The sequence below is a fragment of the Stegodyphus dumicola genome, chromosome X1, assembly GCF_044657685.1.
Source record: "Stegodyphus dumicola isolate Sdum_Otavi_A_Nest chromosome X1, ASM4465768v1".
NCBI lineage: Eukaryota > Metazoa > Arthropoda > Arachnida > Araneae > Eresidae > Stegodyphus > Stegodyphus dumicola.
The window spans coordinates 258,714,954-258,739,312 of record NC_140780.1 but is presented as its reverse complement, the minus strand read 5'-3'; the positions used below and the strand labels follow the sequence as shown (position 1 = coordinate 258,739,312).

The 24,359-nt window shown below is 34.0% G+C and overlaps 1 protein-coding gene across 1 annotated transcript in view; it reads left to right on the top strand.

Moving 5' to 3' along the window:
* Nucleotides 1-24,359, top strand: part of LOC118187953 (uncharacterized) — a 562,718-nt gene that overhangs the window by 524,363 nt on the left and 13,996 nt on the right. The window contains exon 8 of the mRNA XM_085807592.1: nucleotides 13,297-13,447. Within this exon, the coding sequence (XP_085663718.1) occupies nucleotides 13,297-13,447 (151 nt within the window). The remainder of the gene's footprint in view (nucleotides 1-13,296; nucleotides 13,448-24,359) is intronic.

Genomic DNA, 24,359 nt, shown 5'->3' with positions numbered 1-24,359 from the left:
AAAATTCTAAACGTAATTAAAGAGTACTCAAAAAGAAAACTTTTCTTTTTTTTTCAAAAATCAAATTTATATTTAAAATGATGTCAATAGATGATTTGGTTCTTTGTCATCTTTACTAATTTTTAACTTTTTACCAATATATTAAAATGCTTTTCCTTGGCATCAAAATAAGCGAGACATGTGAGAATTTCTACTACGGAATGGAGGAAACACATTCCTAAGTTAAGAAGTGCTATAAAAACACCAGCCACAAATGGGAAATCGGAAACACGCGGACTCAGCTGCGAAAAGCCCCAAAATGAATCGTTAGATTTTATCATCCTTAACTATAAGTTTTGAACATGAAGGTGTTTGGATTGAGGAGAAAGAACCTTAATGTTCGTACAGATATCACAACGCTTTGAAGGTTTACTCTGAAGCACTGATTCCTACTAGGAAAATGGGAATAGCGATAAGAGAGTGGGATTTGGTTGAATTGTTCGGATAACATTCCAAATAGAACTAAATGGCATTGCGAAAATTTCAGCCAGGCCTCGAAGTTTCCTTACGTGAACACTAGTTTTTCCATATTTGGTAAACACTGTTCGTTAGATCTAATGTACCTGGATTTAGATGTTTGTTTTAAATAGCTAAAAATTTACTAAGCTAAACCAAGGAAAGAAATCTGAAGGATTAATTTAATACATGAAAATCGTTTAATGTATAATACTGTAATTCATTTCAAACGATTTTCGCAGGATTAGAAACAGTTATTCACAGTGTTTAAAGGGATTTTGACAATTCTTAAAACTTTTCCAATAATTAAAGCTCATGATAATCATTTATTTGATAATATATCACATACCAAAAATAAAAAATGATCAAAATTATCGTAAAGTTTAATTATCTCCAAAACGATAATCCTCCATCTTGAAAAGGTAATAGGTGCTACTAAAATTCTTATTGCAGTGTACTTAGTAATAAAGCATTTGTTTATAATGAAAACTTAGCACGCGCATTTCCGAAGTTATATCGCTAGGCGGCTCACTATATGGAAATAGAATATCTGAATAATTTTTCCTAAGTGCGCTGGAAATATACTTCGGTTTTATGCAGTCTCTTTCCCAAATTTAATTAATAAGCTTCGAGAACGCATTTTAGATTAGTTTTCTTACGTGAACACTAGTTTTTCCATATTTGGTAAACACTGTTCGTTAGATCTAATAAGCGAGGCATGTGAGAATTTCTACTATGGAATGGAGGAAACACATTCCTAAGTTAAGAAGTGCTATAAACAAAATTCAGACGTAAGTTATTTTTTCGGTACTGAAAATTTACGTCGTGTTTAACGTATGTAACTTTCATGTTAATTAGGAAAATATTAGGAGCAGATACAATCTAATGCAAGTTAAATGTACAAGGTGACTGAAAACTAGAGAAGTAAATCAAAATCGTATATAATTACGCTAAATTATTATTACGCTAAATGCAAGGTTGTTTTTACGATTTTGATTGTCACATTAGCGTGTTTCTCTTCTAGTCTAGAGAAGCAAACTTCTAGGAGAGGTAGGATACATCTAGACGACTCGGAATCTTATAGCAATGCACGGTCGGAAATGCAGTCCTAATGAAGTAGAGGGATAATAGCAGTTGTCGCAGGAAAACCGTCGACAGCCACCTGTAAAGGTAGTAGAATGGAAAATATGACTACATAGTGACCGCAAATTGACATTTAAAGACCGTCATTATAAATTAAGTCATGACCTTCCGATGATTAAGGTTTCCGGAAGTTTTCTCGCTGCATGCCTGGTTCTTACCATCTATAGGTTTGCACGTTTGAAGGCGCTGTTCTCCAGAGTTGTAATGGAAAGCAGCATTAGTCATTTTACGTTTTGATTGCGCACGGAGAGTATAGAACAGTTTACAAAACGGAAATGGCCGTCATGCATATTGTGTATGACAAATTTCACTGCACCTGAACAGACGTGCACTGAGTTACCGAATGTTTGCAAAATTGCACCGTAACCTGAGTGAATATGAGACATCCACGAACCATTACTCGTGATATTGCAACATTTCAGTCCAGGTAGGATTCACATTACATAGGAGCGTTTACCTCCAAATCATTTGCAAAGGATCCGGTCATTGCAACCTCAGGATTATCGTCGACGAGTGGAATTTGTACGCTGATGCGTCGAGAAAGGCAATTAGAGCCCGGCGTTTCCATCCTGCATTCTTTACACGGATAAAGCTATTTCTGTCATGGAAGGATCTTCAGTCATCACAATATTCATGTGTGGAGCTATGACAACCCACAAAGTATGCACCTACATAGTGCCTGAAAACGGTTTTCCGAGAATCTATGAGAGGATATTATTGGTGATTAATAAATGGATGGTAAAAAATATCGCATTTTTTGGAAAGGGTTTTGCCACAATTACTTGACAGGAGTTATTACTTGACACAATTACGTTTGCACAACAAGTGTGCCACCTGTCGATAGACGTTACATGAAAGGTGGTAAGCTCTTCAATTTATGCATTGAATTGTGACATTCATTGTGAAAGTTCATTTGAATTGTAACTTTGTTTAGTATAATTTAAGTGATACTTCATCTAGTGTGATTTGGTATTTTTGATTTTGAGCGAAACTGATAAAATAATTAACGTTTTTGCACTGCGTGATGTTGAACCTAATAAGGTTTAGAAATTGTTTCGCATCATTTCCGCTTGCACCTGCCTTTGAGTGCATCATTTACTAGAGCTTTTCTGCCTGCACCTGCCAACGCATCTGCTTTCGAATGCACCATTTTCTAGAGTTTTTCTGCCCGCTGGAAGATTTTTAGATTTTGTGCTTTTGAACTTCATTTCATTGTTATTTTCAAGATATAATCATAAGATCATGCGTCTTCTCTCGTTTTATTACTGTGTTACTCATGTTACCCATCATTCCCAATTATTCTAAATTCTAATAGTTTTTAATAGTATTGTGATTATTAATAATACACTTGAAGTCTGAATTTTTAAAATTTGAACGCTACATGCACAATATCAGTACCAGAGTTAGACACATCTGCTTTCGCTAGTAGATTGAACATTTAATCTCTTGTGTCTTTAAGTGATCTTTCGTATGCAGATAAAATTAACGCTCTTTTCGACGAAAGTGTAACCATTGCAAAATCCATACGAAGTGGCAAGCACGTTTTACCACGGGATTTACGAGAACGTCTTATTAATACGTTAGTAGCTTTTAAGGAACTGGCAGTACAAAGTACTCCTAAAGATCCCTTGGACGCAGTTTATATTGCAATCAACACAGAAAAGGTTAACACTCAGGACACTGCTATGAATACTGATAGAGTTTACAGTACAATAGGCAACGTCGTAACATCGACTGTTACTCCTACTCCAACTCCGCAACCACCTACTTTTGCAGAGGTTCTCAGGCAACCTAGCCTCATCATCAAACCTAAAGAGAAGAAATCTCCAGCGGACCTCAGACAAGAATTGCTGGGAAAAACCTATTAAAAAAACCTCCGGTCCTATTAGAATGAATAACACTGGTTTAACAGGGAGGACTTGAAGTATTTTGCCGTACATCGGACGATGCCGACAAACTCGAAGAACACATCAACCGTACAGAAGTACAGGCAGAAGTCAAAAGGCGAGAAAGACGAAAATCAAACTGCGGAGATGCCCACAACCGTTACGGAACCAGTTACAACTTTCAACATCCCCCATACCACCAGGACTGCCCATTTTACCAGCCTTCCGTCCACATCCTCAGAAATAACACGGATTACTAGTCAGCAAATAGCGGCTAATAGCTCTCTTTTAGCAGTAAATTCCACCAATTTCCACTCTGATCCTAATGTGCACATCAACAAATCTCAAATAACATCAGCTCAACCAATTAAATGTTTACAAATCAAGCAGCATTTTGCAGCATGCAAAAGCTGCAACAGATCAGGCAATTCTGCTCGCAGCAGAGGATGGAATCGACATAATTTTCGCACAAGAACCATATATACTCAATGGTGCAGCTATAGCTTTTTCCTTGCAATGAAATATCTTCCAAAAAGTAGACACTGAACATCATCCATGAGCTACTGTGATTTTCTGCAATAAAGATTAGGCACTATCAATCATCTCCTTGGAAAGAGATAATTTCGCCATACTCCTAGAAGTACAATCATGGCAATAGTTATGGTCTCTCAATATTCAGCCCCATAAGAAGGTGGAGATTATAATTCCCCCAACACTGCTCGGGGTTATGCCACGACAAATGTTAAAGGCCGTGAACTGGAAGATTTTCTTTCCACCACCAACTAGGTTATCCAGAACACTATAGATGCTCCTCCGTCCTATGATAGTATCTATGCACATGGATGGCCATATCTTACATTCACCACTACCCCAGCAGTTGACGTAACCCTTTGCGGCACGGTGTGCCCAGTCCGGCACACCTAAAAACTTCTTTCTGTACGCACAGAAAAATTTGAACCTTTATTTATACTAGATGGCAGCCCAACACAAACCAGTCCATATATTTTAGCAATGTTTAGTTTTTAAAGACCCTCATTTTTCAAAGAAATTTTCCAGATTTTTTTTAGGATATAAAAGTAATTGTTTGAAAAGAAATATCTGTTATTTTCTTGGCTGTATGATAATCTCCTTATTCTATATTAATTTTAAATTTTCACCTTGAAATCTTGCCTAAAATCGAATGGCTAACATCAGTTGTGCCAAGAGTGGGATTACTGAGAGACTCGGAAAAGACTGACAACTGTGTCTTTGTTTCTCTGCAGCTCTCGGTCAGCTCATTCACAACAAAACGGTGGATCCACATATGTGTTCAATTTCCCGTATTTTTCTTTCTTTCCTTTCCCTCTTTTTTTGGGAGGGAGGGAGGGTAGGTTTGGTTATCAACTAAGAAATTGCTTCTCTTTTTCTATTTCTCTTTTGTTCAAAGAAGTTTTGTTAGACCTACGTTTTGACAGTTTTTAGTTGTAGACGTTTATTTAATTTTATTTTATAGTTTATGATTTCTAATTGTAGATAAAAATATTAGTTTATTTTTTCAGATTTTTATTTATTTTTCAAATGGATCAGAGAAGGCTGACCATTTCTGAAGTACTGCTACACGAATTGCCTTCAGATAGTGAATCTGATACGGATCCCAGTACATGTGTCAAACATGCAATGTTGGATTTCCTTTTTCAAAGGTGGTGTTACTTCCTTTGAAAAATACCAACATGAAAGAAATAGACGAAAATGTAAATATGAAGTTCAAATACTGTAACTATCATATACCCAAGTTACGTTTTTCATTTATGGCATACCCTGATAAGGCTAAATCTGCTACGGTATTCAGAATCTAGTATTTTTTAATCGTAGGCAAAATCTCATACTCTTTTACGCGCATCCCAGCAATGCTCGTTTCAGCACTCTTTTCGAAGCTCTATTCATTCAGTGTGCCCGTTTCGGGCATACCTATAGAATTAAAGCGATAAGTGCTATGTTCACAAAATTTTACCTGTGTACTCTTCCAGGCCTGATTAGACTGCCTACCTTTATTTTGTTGAAATTCCAACTTTATTTTGTTGAAAAATAGCGTGCCGGAAAGTGTTAAAACAAGAATGGAATGTTGAAGATTAAATAAGTCTTTCAGACCATAAGTATATTACTTTTAAAATAGATAAGATCGCGACAGTTCCTATAATCAAACGCTATAATCTCCCAGGACGAAAAATCAATTCATTCATTAGACATATCCTTAACATACTTAAAGATCTAGAACTAAGATTAATGCAGGCTCAATCACAAGAAGATCTGGAAGCCTTCTCGGATGCACTACAGACCACAACAGAGTAAGCGTATGATGAGTCCCTGCTATTACGTAACACAAAAATCATCTACAATTAACTGGTGGACGGAATCGCTCCGAACTCAGCAGCGTAAATGTCGAGCACTTCGTAGGAAATTAAAACAAGATTAGGAGATTGAATGTACACACAGATACACTAGATCGTTTTCAAAGAGAACGCAAATATATAAAAGAATGATCACAGAAGCAAAAATTAATTCCTGGAAGCAATTTTGTACTGAAAATAAAGTGGTCTATAGTATTCACCATAAGGTAGCTACGGGGGAAATACTTAAAGCAGCACATTTTCATGTTCCTTCTTTCCTACAGCCTACTTCCAATTATACTGCGAGAACTATTGAACATATCTTGGACACGATTTTCAAACAGGATATTATAGATGAAGACTCAACCCATCATACACTTATAAGAAACGACTATATATATACTGAAGCTCCTCCAGATTTACATTTCACACAAGAAGATCTTCTACAGGTGCTTAAACGTTTACCTCGGAAGAAAGCACCTGGGCCAGACGATGTTGATTACTCAATAGTAAAGCACATCATGAATGCAACTCCGCCTTTTTTCGTCATTTACTTTAACAAACTTCTTGCTACGGGAACATTTCCTAAAATCTTTCAGTCTGGACGGGTGGTTTTTTTTCTGAAGAAGAATCGAGATCCATCGGATCCCAGCTCCTTTCGCCCTATCTGCAGTGGGTAAAATCTTCGAAAAACTTCTGATGAACAGACTACACTTTCACCTACTTAGTAACAGTGCACTTATTCCCAGACAATATGTTTTTAGAATGGGCCTTTCAACCACACACGCTTTGTACGAAATCAGCCATTTTAAGAAAACAAGAATGATGGATTCTACACTATACTCGTTAGTATCGACCTCAGGAGTGCTTTTGACAATTTATGGTGGCCTGCGATAAGAAAAGCACTACGGGATGTCAAATGCTTTGATAATATATACATGACTCTGTGCCACTATTTGTCTGACCGCAAGTTGCTTGTAGTTCACAGTAATGGTTGCATAGTATGCAAACAGACTAAGGGCTGCCCACAAGGATTCGGTGCTGGTCCCCATTTGTGGAATTTAACCTTTAATACAGTACTAACAGCACAGTGGCCTGTACGCATGCAAATGTTTGCTTATGCAGATGACGCAACATTGATAGCCAAGAGCTCTTCACGCGCAGAATTACAGACAAATTGAACGAGGCTTGCTCCCTTTTTCGTCAGCTCTGCACATCAGTCAAGCTGATCATAACAGAAGAAAAATCTAAGATTTCGTTAGTTCCTAAAAAAGGAGGGTCGTTAGTACGGCGGCCAAGAATAACACTCAACAATAAAAAAATTCAAATAATAAAGGGGCTGAGGTAACTGGGTCTCATTTTTGATCAGAAAATGACCTGGAAACTTCACGTTCTTGACTTCAAGCCGCGTACATCAGTCATCGCAAAGCAAATGAAGCAAATGCAAGGACACAAATAATGATCTCAGCCCCATATTCACAAAATACTATTCCCGAACGTCATAGAAACAATTGTCACCTATGCTGCAGCTGTGTGAGTTTATCCAATGCAGGGCCGCAAAATCAGATATCTCGCAGCAATTCAAAGACCATTTATTTGCTTTAAACATCACTCGAGCGTATAGAACTGCAACTTCTGATGCAATCAGTGTATTGGCTGGGCTACTGCCACTCTATATTAGAGTTGAAGAAGAAGTTGTAAGACAAGTGATTAAACAATTTTGACGACCAGCTTCTTTAACCGAAAAATTGTCTTCCCGAAGAATTTATTGCTAATTCCAAATCTAATGACTCGAATTATGAAGAGATGTTTAGAAATTGGTTACTTTCCAAAAAAAATGGAAGATTGGTAATTTAGTCCTTTTTCAGAAAGAAGGGAAGGATGTTTCAAATCCCAATGCCTACAGACCCATTTGCCTTTTATCGGCTTGGGGAAAGATATTAGATAAGATTATTGAACGACGACTAACTCATTTTTTGATTGCAAAGAAAATACTCAAGAACCAACAATATGGTTTCACAGCGGGTCGTAGCACAATTGATGCAGTAAATAACCTAGTTAATGAAATTCATAACAATAGAATGAACAATCTTCATACTTGTGTTATTTCTTTAGACGTTGCATCTGCGTTCAATAACGTTTAGTGGCCTAGATTGCTATCAAGGTTAAGTGAAGTCATATGTCCGAGAAATCTTTTTCGCATAATTCGAAGTTATTTGAGCAACCGGAAAATACAATATAAAAGAGATGGAGTCAATTATCTCACATTCTTATCAGAAAAGGGCACTTCAAGGTTCCAACCTAGAACCCACTTTATGGAATATCTTGGCTGATACAGCTTTAAATTTAGATTTTGACACAGGCATAAAAATTCAAGCATATGCTTATGATTTCTTAGTCATCATTTCTGGTAGCTATAGAATTGGCTATTTATAAACGTTTGATTAGGAAGACCAAGAGAGTATATAAAGAGAATTATTTTTTAATGATGAGCAATATATTAATACTGTGTATGTTAAAGAGGTGCTTGATTTGGATGAACCAGAAGATATACATATTTTTGAAGACGATGGTTTAGAATGTAGTGAGAAGACTCACCATTCACGATATGATGAAGTTATAAGAGTATTGTATTGGGTTTGAGGAATATGGCTGCTGCAGGTCCGGATCGCATACATTCTGTTTTGATTAAAAGATTATTCTTCTATTACCCAGGTTTTTTTTTTGTTTGCCTATATAATGCCTGACATAAGTTTGCTCTTTTTCCAGATTGTTGGAAAATTGGTTGAATTATTTTGATCCCTAAGCCTAATGGAAAGCAAAGACCCATTACACTTTTGAATATTTTGGGTAAGGTGCTAGACAAATTGGTAACTAATAGAATTCTACGCTTTATGGTTAATAAATTCCACTTAGTGAGTTTCAATATGGATTTACCTTTGGAAGAGGTACGGAGGATCCACTTTACCGGGTTATTGGATATGTCGGACGTTTTAGGGGTGAACAACACGTAGCTTTGATTTCTCTGGAGATTTCGGCTGCATTTGATTCTGTTTATTGATCTTCCTTGTTGCATGGTCTAATTGATTTAAAAATACCTAGAAATTTGTTTTATCTATTTAAAAGTTATTTTAGTAAAGAAAAATTGTTTTTAATTGTTTCAAGGGTAAGAGTAAATACTTAGTAATGAATATTTATAAGGGTTGCCCTCAGGGCTCCTGCAGTGCTCCTCTGCTCTGGAACGTTATTGTGGATAACTTGCTGAAGCAGAATTTTTCTTGGCTAAACAAAGAAAAATTACAATTTAATATTGAAAATACATGTGTATTGTTTTCTCCCAGAGGAGATTAAAAAACTAGACCACCAAATTTGAAATATCAAGTCAAAAGAATCAAATTTGTAGATGATATGAAATATCTTGGCGTTATGATTGATAATAAATTAAATTTTATAGAACATTTTAAGTTGGTACAAAGACGAACTGATCTGCTTTTATTAAATTATGGAAGAACTTTTTCAGCTGAGATTTTAGCCTTGAAATTCTCCATTCTGAGGAAGATTTTAAATGTAGTGCTTCCAATCATCATGTATGGAATTGGAGCCTTTGGGATCCAGGCGGTTAGATTACGAATGAAGTTATACAGTATTCAGAAAGCTTGGGGTTTAGCTTTAACCCGATGTTTTAGAACAGTGCCTACCGAAGCCGTCTTTGTGTTGGCTGGGCTGCCTCCTCTCTCAATTTTATACGAATTTTATTATGAGAAATTTTTATTCAGAACTGGATGAATGGAATTAAAATGTATGAAGATTATTTAAGTACAAAGAATGTTTTTGAAAAATTTAATATTCATTTAATACATCCTTCCAATAGATTTGGTTTTGTTTTTGATAAAAGTAATCCAACTGTTGATGTATTTGATATTTATACAGATGGTTCTGCGGTCGGAGGGAGCATAGGAGCTGCCTTTGTTGTTTTTTATTATGGAAGTGAGGTGGATTGTATAATTTTTAAGTTGAACATGTATAATTCAGTTTTCTAAGCAGAAAGTGAATCGTTCAAACAAGCCTTATTATGGATTAAAAATACCTTGTTTATAACCATATCTGTAAATATTTACACTGACTGCCTGTCACTCCTCCACGCGCTCTCCCGCCCAGACAGTTTCAATCCATTAATTGTCGAAATTAAGAGTCATTTAGAAACTTTTAGTTCATATTTAAATATTAAGCTACATTGGGTTAAAGCCCATATGGGCTTTATTGGTAATGAATGGATATTGAAGTAACAGGTTCGAAGAGAATTGCTATTTAACTGGACATGGTAGGTTTCCGTTCTATTTCAACCGATTTAATCTGCAGGAAAATAAACTATGTAATAGTTGTCAGATTGACAGTGATACTAGGAATTTTGTGGTTGATTGTAGTTTAACAGCCCCTATTAGACAGATTTTTAACATTACTGATTATATTATTGCTCTAATGAAGTTTATCAATGAAAAGAGGGCGCTTGTAGGAATCTTCTGTTAAAATTGAATTCTGTATTTATATGTGTTTTAGATATCTGTGGTGTTTTATGTTGTGAATTTGTGTTTATGGTTTGTTTTTATTTTTGTTTGTTTGTTTGTTAGCTCGGAATTTTGTGTTAGATGTGCTTACTTATTTTTAATTTAGTATATTTGTTTGTTGTTTGGGGGTGGCTGGATTACTGGCTGCCTCGTTTGTGTAGATACGGGGCCCCTTCTTTTGAGCTATGGGGATACTCGTGTCCAGGTGGGCTGAAGGGATCCTCCAGCTCTTACAATTCTTACGCGCCAAGTGTGCTACTGTTACACTACGAAAGCATGCAGAAAGGAGGGAGAAAAATCTTATACACTCCACGTGGTCTGTTATGATCATAAGACCAATTTGTTTGGTTAGGTGGGTCGGGCTGCTTTCACTTCTGGTACCTTATATACTCCACCTTTTAAAGGGTGATTGGGGATTAGGGCACCCACTTGCCAAATTCTGGTGGTGAAGAATCATCATCCACCACCTATCTAGTTCGGGCGCCGCTGTATAGTCATTAGGTGTGTTTGAAGTAGGAAACACGAAAAATGAGCAATGTCCTCACCGGTACTCGGACCTGGACCTCTCGAATACGCGTCGAGTGTGCTACCGCTACACCACGAAGGCACGCAGAAAGGAGGGAGAATGACACACCGACCTCTAAACTGAGTGTTATTTCAGAGCCTTCGTAACGGTATTCAACATCTCTCATACGGAAGCATATGAAAAGTCAAACATATGACAATGAGCGCATATGAAAAGTCAAACGTATTTCAGAAGAAAAAGAAAAAGGTCTCTCCCACATTAAAAATTTCCGCATTTGAAAAATAACAGTAGCCATCACCATGGTGTTTTGTGCGTAAAATATCTCCAGTAGTAACGCCATAACTAATAGCCCTTACTCCGCTAACTGCAAAAGTAGGCGAATAAAAGCCAACAGCGAAAACGGCGGCTACAATATAATAGTAGCAAGAATAGTACTAGCAGCAACGATTCAGGAAAGCGAAAAAACTGAAAAGCATAAAAAAGCCAAAAGGGCACAAAATGCCAAAAAGAGCCTCAAGATTCACAAATGTTTGCTATATATAAGCTACTGTAGTTAAACCAATAGTTAACCCTCTGAACCAATGAAAAGAGATCAAGGCACGAAGTCTTTACACATCATCAACGAATTAAAATTGTCATCAAATGAGGGTTTCATCTAATACGGTAAACATTTTGAAAAGCTGAAATAAAAGCTTAAAAGAAAATTGCCTTCGCATTGAGAAAAAAAAACTCAGAACGTCTTACTAATTAAAGCATTGAGTGGGAAAATTAAGTACTAGAATCAATTTAGAAGTGGGAGTCATCATCAAATAAATTTTAAAACTAAAAATAAAAGAAATGAGTTTCCTTGATATCTTGATAGTGTACCTGTTGGTGATTGTTAACCACGCGAGAAAGGAAGCACCCGCGGGGGTGTCCTGTGAAAATATCAAGGATCAAGGAAGTGTATATTACTGAGTTCATAGGCAGAATTACGCCTGTAACTCCACATCAGCAAAAGACTTAAAATTATCACGAAAAGAGAACTTCATCAAATACGGTAAACATTTTGAAAAAGCCGAAATAAAAGCTTTAAACATTAAATTACTTTGCATTGAGAAAAAAACGTATAAAATCTCAGAAGGTCCAATTTTGCGTCGAAAAATAAGGGCTAGAAAAATTTAGGTAGGAACAATCAGCATCAAATAATTTTGATTAGAAAAGGCAGACGTTTCCTTGATTCCTTGATATTCCAACTGCGGTTGTCAACAGTGCGGTTGCCAATGAAAATATTCCACAGCGAGAAAACAACCAATCATAATATTTCTCTCGCTTAACAGACAAACTGAACTGCAATGAGTTGTTGTCTGATGAATTCGTTTAGCGATGTTGCAACAGACCTGCCGGCGAAGAACTTGTCGCCAAATGAAACAGATGAAATTCCCTGTCTGTTTTCATACGATTGTAATAATTTTAAAGATTTAAATTTAATGTTACCTCGTCACAGTTCCATATGGAAATATATCACATTAAGTACTCGCAAATCTGTGTATATAAAATGTCTTTCTGTTTGAGCTAAAAGATTTACAAACTTTCCTAAAATAACATTTAGGAAATAATGCAACTATAAAATATAAAATTCACATATTGCTTAGAATTGCCTTCGATATCCTTTTTCAGTTGATATAATAATTTTTAGTTTCCTTTCTTGATTCGGGAAAATTATAAACTGTGTTTATAAAGTAATTTTAATTAGTTTCCTTCCGCAATTTATTGTAGTTTCGTTCTAAACTAATTATAAGATGCTTATGGTCTCATATATATATATGCTCACAACAATTGATATCTTCATTCTGTAACAAGAATACAATAGCCAGTAAGTTCTATTGTTACTTACTGGCTGTTAATTTGAGCAAAATAATAGTACTTGCACTCACACACGCATTTGCTGATTTCTTCAAAGTTCAGAGTTTTACATTCCTTCAACTACGTATAGTTCTTCAACTAGATATAGTTCGTAAATTTTTTACTTGACAATTATTTCTCATGAACGGAAATGATATGTTTCATGCAATAGCTGTAAGACTTCTGTATATTTTACTCTGAGATACTTTTAGACGAGTCATCAACGCCATTGCAGCCTCAATGGAATATTCACCTGGCTCCTCTATTTTAGGAGTTTCCTATTTAAATGTATCTCCTTCTAACGTGTAGAGAACACAAACGGTTTTCCGTGTTTCTGTTCAAAACTTGTATAAAAGTTGTTTCATAGTAATGCATAATGCAAGATTTTGATTTTCGTTAGCTATGAAATTTACAATCGAAATATTTTTCAGGTGCCATGCGGGAATAATCAGTTAGGTTACGGCAGGAAGAAGCGAGAGATACCCGCAGAGATGCCTTTTGATCCAAACAAGTTGTACGAGGTTGAAATGACCACTGTTTTGAAAGTAGAATTTGCTCCCGACCATTTCAAACCGAAAAGAGGTAAGCATCGTTTAGCTATAAAATATAAACTGCGAAAAATTTTAAAAATGGAAAATAAATTTAACCTTTAAATATCTTCATTTAAGTACTATAATAGCTAGCTGAGGAAATCAAATTTAAATCAGAGAATAAATGGACAAACTGTATTGACTGTATCATTTTCTCGAAATTAAGGAACAGAGCTTATATAATGTTATTCCTTGTTAATTGCTTTAAAAAATTAAACAAAAATATGTCTTTTAGATACATGCTCTTAGAATCCCTATTAAAAATGAAGCTTCATTTTGAATGAAAAATCCCCTCTAATCATGCAATCATCTTAGTATTTGAAATATAAACTAAATCAATAAGTTATTAAAGTTTGTGTGTTCGAGTTATTATTAATTTCACTCAAAATAACTGGATAAACAATTTAAAATAATTTTTATATAAGCTCATTAATCTTATCATCAGAGTATCAATCAGTAGAAAAATCAGTAAGTATATGAATTGTTATAGCATTTGGTTAAAAACAGAATGCCGTGCTAAAGGTTGATCGAGAGCGAATTAAGAGATTTATTTATCATAAGAATAAATCAAAATTATTATTCATTTTGCTTTTCATGCTTCAATAAATTTCAGATTTACGACAGCGAAAGTTTTTAAATATAATTTGAAATTTTCTATGCAGTTTAATTAATTCGAGCACAAGACATCTCTAGTTTTTATATTATATTTAAAAGATATATCGGTGTAGATTTGTAGTACGTGTCTGTGTTCAGGTGTACAGATTTAACATCAGCATCAGTTATCGGAAATGTTCAATAAGCTTGCTGTATTCTTGAAATTACATGATGAACTAGTTATATAAATAGTTCAATACGCAATAAAGGTTACGATTAGGGTTATTAGAATATGGGAAGGCGAGGGATGCCTTCATAAAGAACTTTATAAAGGGATCCCGCTTAGTATTCCTGTTACACATAGGAAAACTCGAAACTCAATCAAGTAACCACACTGCTCGCCTGGGATCAAACTCCCAGTATTCAGTAAACGTACCACACGTTAGTAGAGCCCATGGACAATACAGAAGATTGGTGCACAGATTGGAATAGATGTGCTGATATTATGAAGTGCGCTATTTACAGTGGCCTTTTCATGGGAAGATGACGAATTTGAAATGAACACATTTTGTGTCAAAGAAAGAAAATGATAAGGTTCCAATTATTTTAAATAACGAGTTATTTTATGATTTTAGATCTGTACTGAGTTCTCTCTTCCATTTCCCTAGCAGAACATATATTAACTTAGGGGTATATAACGTGAGATTTTCGGATTCTAAGACTGAGCGTGTATCTGCCTCTCGAGGCCAAGTTACTAGGTTTTGCTAGCTCAGAAAAAATTTAATATTGTGCGTTAATTATAGTTGCCGAAAATAAAATTGTTATGCCGGTGAGAAGTTTCATCCAACTTTGTGTTAAAGCACTTGTGTAGCCTTTGGCTATTAGACGTAGTTTTAATTTTAAATTTGAATTTACTGTTACTTTAATTTACATCTCCACAAGTCGTTGGTTGAGCCTCTTAAGCACGAGACATGAATTTATTTTTATTGTTCTTATTTAATAAAAAGAGTTGTTTTAAAGCTTTATTAAGACATTGTAGATATTTTCAGATGAAGCGATAATTCGTTCCAAGTCTGTTAAGAGTTCGGACTTAGTTTATGCTGCCAAAACAAGTCAAACTTTATAATATGGACATTCAGTGTTAGATTAAACGTTGCTACATATTCAATAATAACCCCTCACTTTTATTTTCTTAATCAGTGAAGTAATGCAAACAATTTTTAGACTAGTCATTAGTATATTATGCATGGTAAATAGAATCGGAATGATGTACAATATGTACCTTTTTCGAAACTATAAAAATTCAATCTTCGATCAAAATTCAATTTATATTTTTACGTAATATAAAGATTAAAAATATTTTACCCTAGAATATTGTCAGAAGGATAAAGATTCATAACTTGTTACGGTCTCAAAATAATTCAGGTAAAACACGCATTTCAACATTATTACTCTAATGCAATATAGGCTGTTTAAATAAAATGGTATTAACATAATTAAAGCTTATTAAAGTAAATTATATTTTTTTATACTTCGAAGCGGATAAACTAATGCAAGTTTGACGGAAAATCCACCATTCAATCATTTTGTGTAGCTGGGATTGAATCCCGGTATCCCGGCCGAACTACTAATATTCAGCGGTCTTAACTACTCGGCCACTGGTGGGGCTTGGTAGGCTCACCTAAAGGGGTAAAAATATATGTTACCCCCACAACACCATTGATTCATTAAGGTTAAGCAGCATTAGAATTTAACGCTGTGAAGAGAAACCAATCTGCTTTCTTGAAAGACTATTTCAATTAGTTAAAAATGTAACTAATGATTCAAAAACTGCAGTTACTTTTTCCGTGAATTCATCATTGCAGAATATCTTCCTACTTCAGATAACTATTAATGATTCTATTTTAAGATGTAATTAGGAGAAGGAAAGGAATACCATAACTCTCGCAAACCCAGAAAGGCAAGCTGAGTACGAATCAGCAATTACTCTGATATGAATAATGAGACTAAGCAATGGAAACAGAAAGAGCAGAGCATCAATGATCAGAAATTAATTATGAAAAGTTACGTAAAGCTTCTCTTTATCAAATGTGAAGAAACGCTGATCAACTGAAGACGCCTATTTCAAGGAGAAAAATAGATCAAGTGCTAAGAAAATATTAGAAGCAGTGGTCAAGAGGAAAGTGTATTGAAACGAAATTGATGTTACAGTAAATACAGTAAGCCCTAATCACACATAAGACTTGCAAACACGAAGTACAGATAAACTGTCTAAAAAGGAACGATGGATACAAGAAGAAAACGGAGAAAGAGAAAAGCTAACAGACGTTGGAAACTGCGTAAGAACCAAAATATTCGCCGACTAGAAGCAGTAGTCGTGGCTTACTAGACAAGATGCGAACATGCATCAGGACTTCCTTCTATTTTAATTTCAGTCTATGTACTGATTTTCATTAAATGTTAAATATTTTTAATGAATTAGTTTAGTTTGGTATGCCAAATTTCACTCAATATTGCAATCAAAAGACATAATTTAAAAGTGTTCCATAAAATTAAGAACATATTAATAAATATTATTAAATATTATATAATTAGAAAATATTATAATATTTTGTAATTGTAAATTAGAAGTTAAAACCAATTACGGTATTGTTTTAGTTTTCATAAAAACGAAATTCTGTAATTTATATTATTTTATTCTTGCTGTTATTTTCGTTTATAATGGTACACAAATCTACCACTTTCCAATTTTCAAAATTATTTCATCAAGTAACTGGCGGTTATTTTATCGTTTAATCGTGCTTTCTATAAAATGCAATGTTTCAAGAAGATTGCTCGGTAAGGAAAGAGGTAAGGAGGGTACAGTATATCGTAAAATATTTAATATAGATTATGACAGAGAAGAACATGTGATACCTTTTAGTAAAACTATTCGAAATTCAAAATTTTGCATGTATCCTTATCAGGACTACTATTTCTTCTAATTGCTTTTGCAAACATACTGGAGTCTTGAGTAAGAAGAACAGGGAGTTTACTTTAAACTAAGTTCGTGCAAGTGTAGAAGATATGACACAAATGGGAAAGGTTTAATTATCCTTTATTTCTCACAATTTACAGCAGTTTCGCGCACTTCTGGATACAAAGCCCAGTACTTATGATCTAACACGTAAAAAATAGGTACTAAAACTACTTAATTAAATAAGAACTAAACTCAGATACTTTACAAAGACTACTAACGCAAAGATTGTCCTTTCAAACTTTACGTAAGTAGGGAGCAGAATGCGGGAACTACAATACGTCTTCAAGTATCAAAGAGAAATAAGTTCTGGCCTTAAAGGCGGACAATAAGTGACTGAAAAGCGCGCGTGTGGTAAGGTAGCGAAATGTGTCTCTCTTCCCTACTAAAAATGCCCCGTAGAAACCCATAAAAATGTTTTACGAAATTTGGCCTACGGGTACCCATACAGCTGTGCGGGTACCCGTAGGCCAAATCCCCGTAAAATTCCACTGACTGAAACCCGTACAACTGTAGGGGTACCCGTAGGCCAAATCCCCGTAAAAACCCATAGAAAGAAACCCACACAGCTGTACAGATTTCCGTAGGCCAAATACCCGTAAAAATCCGGTAAACAGAAACCCGTACGACTGTACGGATACGAGTAGGCCAAATCTCTGTAGAAACCTGTAGAACTGTAGGCACTATAAACAAAATCCCAGTAAAAACCCATAGCCAGAAATCAGAACTGTATGCATATCCATTGGCCAAATCTCCATTAAAAAATGAATATTCCGTAGGTCTATGCCTCGTAAAAAACAGTAGACAAAAGCACGTACACCTATACAGGCACCCATAGGTCAAAACCTGTAAAAACCACTACACAAAAATCCACAGACCAATAAAGGTACCTCTTGGAAAAATCGCTGCCCAAAACAGTACACAAAAACCCATAAACAAAATCAATAGAATTATACCATAGTAGAGTATCCATACATAGAAATCGTATATAGAATGGATATCCATATACAGAATCCCTATAAAAAACAATGCAGAAAAATAGAACTGTAGATCAAATTTCCATAAAAACATAAAACAGCAGAAGTACATAATTAGCACTGATGAAATGTACAGAACTAAATGGCGGAGAAAGCATGTAGAGTAATTTTAAATAAAATTTTTAAAATATCTAGAAGCCTACAAGCCCCTGTCCTTCTCAATGCACGTCAATATCTGTAAACATATTACAAAATATTTATATAAATTCTCTTTACAAAAATTTAAACTCCTTTTATATAATTTTGAAAATAAAATGAATAGAAAGATAATAATCAAAGTCATGATTCACAACAATCGAATGATATATGTACATATATATATGTAAGAAAAATAAAGAATATACAAAAGATTAAATTAGCAGCGTAAAATTAATTTTCCTTCTCTATTCTAAAAATAGTAATATCTGCACTGCATCATTTCGAGAATAATTCATGTCATATGACTCTTACATAATTTGATGCTGTAAAAGGAACTAAAACTCAAAGAGCCAATAGTAATTTTACAGTAGTATTAATTATAAAATAAAAATGCATCGAGAACCAAAATTAACTCGGTCTGAATTAAGATTTCACCCTTAACATAACGCAAGTGCTTTCTACGCTTTGCCCTAGTAGGACTATAGTCTGTCAGCTCCTTATTTCTTACTACAAATTTGTCAAAAATGTAAATTTTTGGAATAGGCATAAATAACGCGCCAACGTGTTTGTTGCTGCAACATATTTGCTGAAAGAAAAGTTGAATTAAATCTACCCCGACTGCCAAATTTCTTATTCATTGTGGATTCGAGTTTCAACATCTCTAAGCCATCAAAATTCTTGCGGTTCATTACGGATTCAGCTGCTTGTATTCGACTACAAAATCTATTACATATATATATATATATATATATATAATGTATGATCTTAAACTTATTTAGTGCGAAAAACAAGTTACTACTACTTGCGCAATTGTTGCAAAGTAAGTTAATAGTAATTTATTTCCTAAACAATATAGATTAATTGATTATATTATCTCCTAAGTTTAATTAAAGTAGAATTATTTTAAAAGAGTGAATCCATACTAGTAAGTTATATTTTGAAAGATGTTTTGAAGTAACTTGAAAGTAAAATGTTAATAATGTTTTAACGGGGACTGGAATTAAAATCATGAAGAACAAAATTTCAATTGTAAAAGGAAAAATTAAATTAAAAGCATGTAATCATTGTCATTGATCGGAAATTAGTTGACTTTTCAAGGGGAATAAACCAACCCCCGTTCAATGAACAATAGTTAATAAATAAATACGTAAATACGAAGGTGTTTTGTCTTTACTTGAGTAATAAGGTTAAGCCAAACAGCAATTCTAGTCAGGCCAAATATTTCCGCGAATAGAAAGGATTATGAACCAATGCTGATACTCAAAGTACTTATTCCTATGAAGCATTTTAGCCAATTCAATTTTGAGTGAAAAGCAATTTCTGTAGAGAAATCCGAAAAAACTTGAGTAACCATCCCCGACACCTTCGTGTTTATGCATTTGAGTTCTATATTATTTGTAAAAATTAAACATTGGAAATTGTCATTATGAAATAGAATTCAAAGTATAAAGTTGAAATAAACATAGAAGATTACAAAATAAGATAAATAATGCAAACTTTGTAAAAACAAATAAAAAAATAATATAAAAATAAAAAATATAATAAGAACAGTGAATGTACATGAAGATATAAAGGCCAGAAAAAGTATTATGTAACTTACATTCTTTCTAGTGGGGAGTCGGCAAAGTGTTCTCTTCGCGTCTGACTCAGAAGTGTAGGGTGTCCGAAAAATTCTTAGCGGCAGTGGGGGCTTTGAATAAAATCAGTCGGTAAGACTTGGGTGAAGTAATTTATGGTAGTGGGTGGGACTCGGAATTTTTGAGGGATGCATTATGTGGAGTTCTATATACATATCATTTCATGTTTGCGAATCATTACTTTGACTGTATATATATTATTGATTTGATTATAAATATATACATATAGTACCGTATCTCACTGCATATATTTGTATATCAGTTCTTTAATTGGGAAATTAAACAATGGTATTTAAACACATCAGCATGTTTAACAATTGAATACCTAATGAGAAATGTATTGCCAAGGGATGTTACTTTCTAGCATCTGCTTAAATTTTAAGTTACCTACCATACACTAAACCAAATTTAAAAGCAAAACAAGAAGAAACACTAATTTTCAGGAAGAGAAACACTATTAACAAGCAAGCAAAAAGAATAAGGGACTTGCACATTAGAAACTTAATATAGAGTTCAAATTTAGCATACTTGCTATCTCCTTAAAGCTCGCTTACCACTGATAATAACACCCTGCAGCTTATTATGACACCCATACACCATAGATGTTTTGCGTGGAAGAAAGGATGAATCCTAGAATATAATGTAGTGAAGAAATAATAATATACAAACACTATGTCAACCCTTATTACAATACTTTGAATGTTACCTGTATCTCTCAGAAGATAAAATATAATAAACTTAATAATACCCAAAATACAATAAATTATATTGTAACAAAACGAACTTTAAAAAATTTACAAGTCTCAACAAATACCAATTCTCAACGCACAGTTCGGGAATTAAGGAAATATCTCATAATGTATAATATTTTATTCCGTATCTCACTTTTAGTGCTATATAATCTTCCACAGATTCCATATAAATAAAATCTATAACATAATGGGTGTTTATACTATATGTAGTTCTTGATGTAAAAAAGGTCAACTTTCGTACTGTAGAAATCCCATTTATGTGAATAAGTATGAATATACTCATATACATATAATTATAAGCATCTATTTATTAAATAACTAATTTAATGAAACTAAATTCCTATAGAAAAATGAGGAAAGTGTAGAATCGCCCACTGCTTGGCGCGTTTTTAAGAATTGCACATACTCGGTATCCATGTACACATCGACCTATTAAAAAGTCAAAAGAAAATTGACAAAAATCCAATTCTTTTTTCTCTTGTATAAAACGCCAAACAAACGCCAAATAAATAAGTGGGCGATTCTGCACTTTACCCGAAAAAATATATAAAAATACCATTTACCTATGTATATTAATAATTTATTATTACAAAAGGCTTTTCATATACCATCTCAAAGGAACATAAATTTAATGAAAGCGATGCATTATTGGAAAAAATTTGAGTCAGTGTTTTAGGTATAAGTTATTTAGATTTCTATTGTATAAAGAATACTTTAGAAAGTGTATAGAAATATTATTTTGAACCATAAAAATTCTAAATAGTAAAATTTAAAGTACTGAAAAGGTAGTTATTGTTTTTGCCAGTAGATTATATAATAAAAAATACCTCATGCTGAGCATTTTCTGTATTTATAATGCCAAATGAAATTTGTATAGTGCAGTATTTAGCAATATAAATAAATCTTCTGTACAGCCTTATACAAATGCAGTTATAATTACTGTCATTGCAATTAAGCGCATATAGCACATGTTTACATTTGTTTACAATTTGTTTACAAAAAGTTTTACGTTAATATCTATACAAACAAATAAATTTAGTGCAGAAAATTGTAACTACCATTTCCGAAGTATAACTAATGAAAGAAAATAATGTTTAAATATTACTCTAACTATATTTGAAAGCAATGCTAAAACAGTGCCTTTAAAAGACTCGTGATCCGAAAAGCTTTTGTTTTAATTGTCTTGCAAAACTTCCAATTACTTAACAATCAACTCCACAATTCCATATAATGCCAGTTTCCTGTAGCCTGACAAAACTACAGTGATTTTAAGTACTGCTATTTAATTATGTTTCTGACAAATGTGTCACTCTGTCATTTACGAAAATAATCACTATGTGAGGTTTCACTTAATGTAATTTTTTCAAATAAATAATTTACTTTTTATACTCCCAAGAATAGTAAATTTAATATTACATAAATCTTATTCACAAATCTATTTCGCCCACCAGCGGCCGAGCGGTAAAGTCGCTGAACACTGGTAGTTCGGTTCGAGGTTCGAATCCCGCGAACGGGCTGGCTGCATGGGTGTTTTCGTGGTTTTCCCCATGTGTAACGTGTATACGAGCCAGTTTCCCTTAGAAAGTCGTCCACGAAGGCATCCCTCCCATTAGGCAGATAGCCCTAGTGTGCTTTGCCATAATTAAATACACCACACCAACACCACACCACAAATCTATTTCTATTTCAAAAGCAATTTATGAAAAACACATTGGAAATTTTCTTCATCAAACTAATAATAATTAAAATTAAAGTATGCATAAAAATGATTATATGTGTTTTTACAAAATAGCATGAAATATTTAATGTAAAAACGTGGTTCTAGTCTCATACTTGTAAAGAAAAATAGACCAAAATAAAATGTAAGCTACTATGACCATCTAAATGTTCGCGTAATTTTAGTAGTGGAAAAAGATTCCCTAAGCTTGTATGTCTTGTCCACCCCATTCAATAAGTAATAAACACATTAAATATTTCAATATTTACTTCATTAATGAAACTTACCTTTTTTGCTCGCGAAATATAATTAGTACATTCTTTTTATACATTCTTTTTGCTCGGCCTCATCACATAGTCGAAAAATTGAAAATTGAATCATGCAAGATCATTTTTAAGTAAGGTATGCTCAAATTTATTAGTGCATAATATTCAAATGATAAAGCATCTACATGAACAAGCTTTAAAAGTATTTCTAAACTGTAATCAAAAAAACAAAATTTCCAAAATACAGTTTCAGTAGAATGCAAAAACTATATTTCTGCTTCTGATCTAAACACACTGAACCAAATTATCAAGTCTGAAATTGTCACTTTTCAGTCTTTAAGCACATTGTTTTCCAGGATAAAAGTAAAGATGGAAAATCAATTTCACGCACAGAAACTCCATTTCACAACTAGTCAGCTAAAAGCAAAGTTCTCTCAAACATTAGACACGATTACACGTGCATGGCTTTAGAGGCATTTGCTTTCATATTCATAGTCAGTGCTGGTATTTTATTAATTATTACTAATTTCTAAACGGCAAAACATAGTAAAATTTGTAATACAGTAAATCAAAGTAAATTATATATTGCATTATTACATCCACGAAGAAAATAACACCACCATCGTACAACAACAACTAGAACGGCGCCATATTGCTTGTTTGGAAAACTTCTGAGAGTGGGGAGGGAGCATGGGATGAAGGGGAAGTTATTTTCCTAACGTCAGCGTTAACACGGAGAAAAGTTTTGCGATTGTGAATGAACTTGGTCGCGTTAAAGAGATGTAGGTTGATACCTGTGTTTATTTGTAATATCAGAAATGTAAGTGCTTATGTGTGTGTATTCAGAGAACCAACTCGTAGCAAAAGCCACCTCCCTAAGACGACCGCCTCTGAAAGAGACCAGTATTTCTGAAAACATAAGTATATTTTTGTATTGAACATTCCCTCTGTAAGGCGACCATTCACAAAGAAAATTGTGCAAGTGTGGCTGGTCGCCTTAGAGAGATTCGTTTTGTAGATGCAATGTCCCTAAGACGACTACCTCTAAAAGATAAACGTATTTCTGAGAACGTGAGTATATATTGTATTGAGCATTCCCTCTTTAAGGCAACCACTTGCAAAGATAAATTTTTATTTGCGGCTGGTCGCCTTAGAAAGATCTCGTTGTGTGTGGTGTATATGATTACTTTCCGCAAAAAATTTTTAAATCAAATAAATAAGCATATTTAGTAAAAACCCTCTCTCAAACGACCACCTGCGTTTCCAGGTTACTCTGATGGTCTTAAAGAGATCATATTTTCATTCTGTTAATTATATTGTTTACAAGAAATCTATTAACGTCAGATAGAAAAATAGCATAAACCCATATAAACCAACATACGATTTATTATTATATTGATACCAATAAGAAAACCAGGAAAAGTCAATATAAACCAATACAAACCAGTAGAAAGTTCTGACATTGATGCTGGTTGTATGGCAGTAAGAAAAACCCACAGAGATCAACAGAAACCAGTAAAAGTCAATAGAGACCATCAAAAATTCTATAGGTACCAGTAGAAAGTTTTACTGGTTTCTATGGGTCATTTTGAAACCAGTAAAAAAAACCCACAGAGACCAACAGAAACCAGTAAAAGTCAATAAAAACCCATAAAATCTTATGGGTACCCATAAAAAGTTTTACTGGTTTCTATGGGGCATTTTTAGCAGGGTCTCTTAGCTAAAAGCCACTACTTAAATACTTAAT